The sequence below is a fragment of the Anarrhichthys ocellatus genome, unplaced genomic scaffold (genome assembly GCF_004355925.1).
Source record: "Anarrhichthys ocellatus isolate YVR2014 unplaced genomic scaffold, GSC_Weel_1.0 scaffold230, whole genome shotgun sequence".
In the NCBI taxonomy this organism is placed as follows: Eukaryota; Metazoa; Chordata; class Actinopteri; order Perciformes; family Anarhichadidae; genus Anarrhichthys; species Anarrhichthys ocellatus.
This window is the reverse complement of record NW_022280260.1, coordinates 1-2,687: the sequence shown is the minus strand read 5'-3', so window position 1 is coordinate 2,687 and position 2,687 is coordinate 1. Positions and strand designations below refer to the sequence as shown.

The window sequence follows — 2,687 nt, the reverse complement described above, 5'->3', positions numbered from 1 at the left end:
GTGTGTGTGTGTGTGTGTGTGTGTGTGTGTGTGTGTGTGTGTGTGTGAGTAAGTACATGGATAAGTATACATGGATAAGGTTACTGTATTTTTTTTTCTATTTTGCATTAGAAATATAAATAATACCTCAATAAGTATCCGAACAGTTTCTTCCCGTCAGCAGTCGGCCTCATGAACAGAGCCCGGGACCCCCACTGACTCAGGATCCTCAGGATAATTTCTTACCGGTCACTCCCCTACTCATCCCTTCCCTGATTCTTTATTTAAACACACTCAACACTTTTAACAATACACTTCATCATACTTGTTTATAGTATCTGTTTGTTGTGCACTTTATTTTATATTCTTTTGTAAATGTTATATGTTTTTATTTCTTGCACTGTGTTGATTGTTGTTGATTGTTTAATGTTATGAACCACCCGCCATGACTAATTCCTTGTATGTGCAACATACATTGGCAATAAACGGTTTCTGATTCTGATTCTGACTGTTGATGTTACACTGTAGCTTCAATTTGAATAATCCTTACTCTCATTTCTGGGAAAGTATTAACACTATTCTGATGTGGACTGACTTTAATGATGCACCCAATGATAATGTGTTATCATGCGTGCCGTCCTCCGCTCATCTTTCTCTCTCTTCACCCTTTCAGAGCAGACCACAGGGCACAACTCAGACAGACAGTCCACCATGAGAGAGAGCCGCAGCAGGACCCAGGTCCTCAGCAAGGAGATTCAGACACTGAAGGAGGGGAAGGGTCGGCAGGTAACCCTCACACTGAGGAATGACATAATTCTGAGTGAGAACAAGAACACCGGAGGATGAAGGCTGTTTGAAGACTTTAAATGAATCACAAGAAGATCCATTATCCCCATGAGCATCAGATAGATACAGAGGGTTTTAGGTCTGATGGTCCGGCCACCTCTTTTGTCCAGATGAAAATATCTCAACAGCGATTAGATGGATGGCCAAAATGAGTTCAGACAGTCATGGTCCTCACAGGATGATCCCCTCCCATTTCTTCATGCACCAGCACATGGATGACATTTCAGATTTGAAGTGAAATATCTCAACAATAAGAGGGAGGGATTGCCTTACATTTGGTACAGATGTTCACGGTACCAAGAAGATGGATGCTAACTACTTTGAGGATCCCGGATGTTTTCACTTATATAATATCCTTGCATCTAATTGATGGATTGGCACACACGTTCATGGTCACCACATGATGAACTACTGACTTTGATGATCCCATGACCTTTCCTCTATCAAACTCCTGCAAAACTAGAGACATTTCCATCAGCCTCAGCTGTGCTCGCTGTTGTTGTGGTAGTTATCTAACGATGATTAGATCATTAGACGATTAGATTACATAATGTTAGCATGCTAAGATGCTAAACTGTGATGGGGAACATGGTAAACATTATAGCGGCTAAACATCAGTGTGTTGCTGACAGCAAAGACAAATCTGTTCAATGAGAATGGCTTCCAATAGTGACCATGTCTGAAAGAAATGACAGCGTAATTCATCTTAACTGGCAGGAATTGACGTAAAGTGCAGTCACCAATGAGGACAAAGCAAACCTTTTTTGCAGCTGCATTTAAATCCTACAGGTGCTGTGTTTAATACTCAAACGGCATTTGGGACTTCTTTAAAACAAGAATAAGTGTTATTGTTAATATGGACTTTTCCATATATGAACGTCTGTTACATTCAATCCATTGCCAAACAAGCTCACACGATGCTGATTAAGCCCGACGCCGCCCATCAGGACCTGAAACAAATTCATATTCACGCACATTCATGAAGCTATGGCACAGCCTTCGGGAGCAACATGTCGACCAGATATGCTGGGGATCTAACCGACAACCCGCTTTATCTCCGAGGCACAGCCGGTCAGACTCCGAGCTGCTGCTCCATCGCCATGGATGAAACTTCCGCACTCCAGCTTTAAGTACTAACGATTTGGGATAAAGTTTGTGATGGTGACTGTGGTTGTTCCTCCTCTCTTTTAGTTCCTAAGCCTGATGGAAACCATAGACAGGCAGAGGGAGGAGATGGGTCGCTCCAACGGGTGAGTGGAAGTGTGACTGTGTTCAGCCATTGGCCATAACCAAGAGAGGCACAACCTCCACATCAGTCTTTAACCCTTTATATGTGCAGTGGAACGGAAATAAACCCAGGGAGATGCAGAACTTACTGAGGCACTACATCTACTATGTTAATGCACATAACAATCACTCTGCATCTCCCTCAGATAATCACATTTTGTAGCCATGACCTCGTCGCCTCTTTTCCGTCTGATTAGGTCCACCTCCATTCAGATCGGCCAACTCCAGGAAGCTCTGAATGAGAGGAAGTCAGCTGTCAACTCGCTCACCGCTAAGTAAGCATTTCATTTTCCTTTATTCAGTATTCCCAATATGAAGAACAGCACAGTCTGTTGTGTGTATTAGAGGATGCTTCATTTAATTACATATTTTTCAGTCAAGTTTAAGGTTGTATGAAGCACTCCAGTATGTACTCCTCCACTGACTCAGCCCTCCTGAAGTATTTAATCAGGCAGCTATTATTAGTTACTGAAGGTTCTCGGCTAAATAGATGACCCCCGCCTGAAGCTTGTATTCATTCACCTCAACACATATGATGTAATGAGCTCCTTCTGCTATGTATAAATACCCCCCCC

At 42.6% G+C, this 2,687-nt stretch overlaps 1 protein-coding gene across 3 annotated transcripts in view; it reads left to right on the top strand.

Annotated features, from left to right (window-relative positions):
• LOC116400991 (leucine-rich repeat-containing protein 45-like) overlaps positions 1-2,677 on the top strand; it is a 7,541-nt gene extending 4,864 nt beyond the window's left edge. For all 3 annotated transcript variants that reach the window (XM_031879142.1, XM_031879143.1, XM_031879145.1), the window contains 3 exons: positions 653-765; positions 2,017-2,075; positions 2,310-2,677. In XM_031879142.1, the coding sequence (XP_031735002.1) occupies positions 653-765; positions 2,017-2,075; positions 2,310-2,391 (254 nt within the window). In that variant the 3' untranslated portion in view covers positions 2,392-2,677. The remainder of the gene's footprint in view (positions 1-652; positions 766-2,016; positions 2,076-2,309) is intronic.
• Positions 2,678-2,687: the final 10 nt, after the last annotated feature.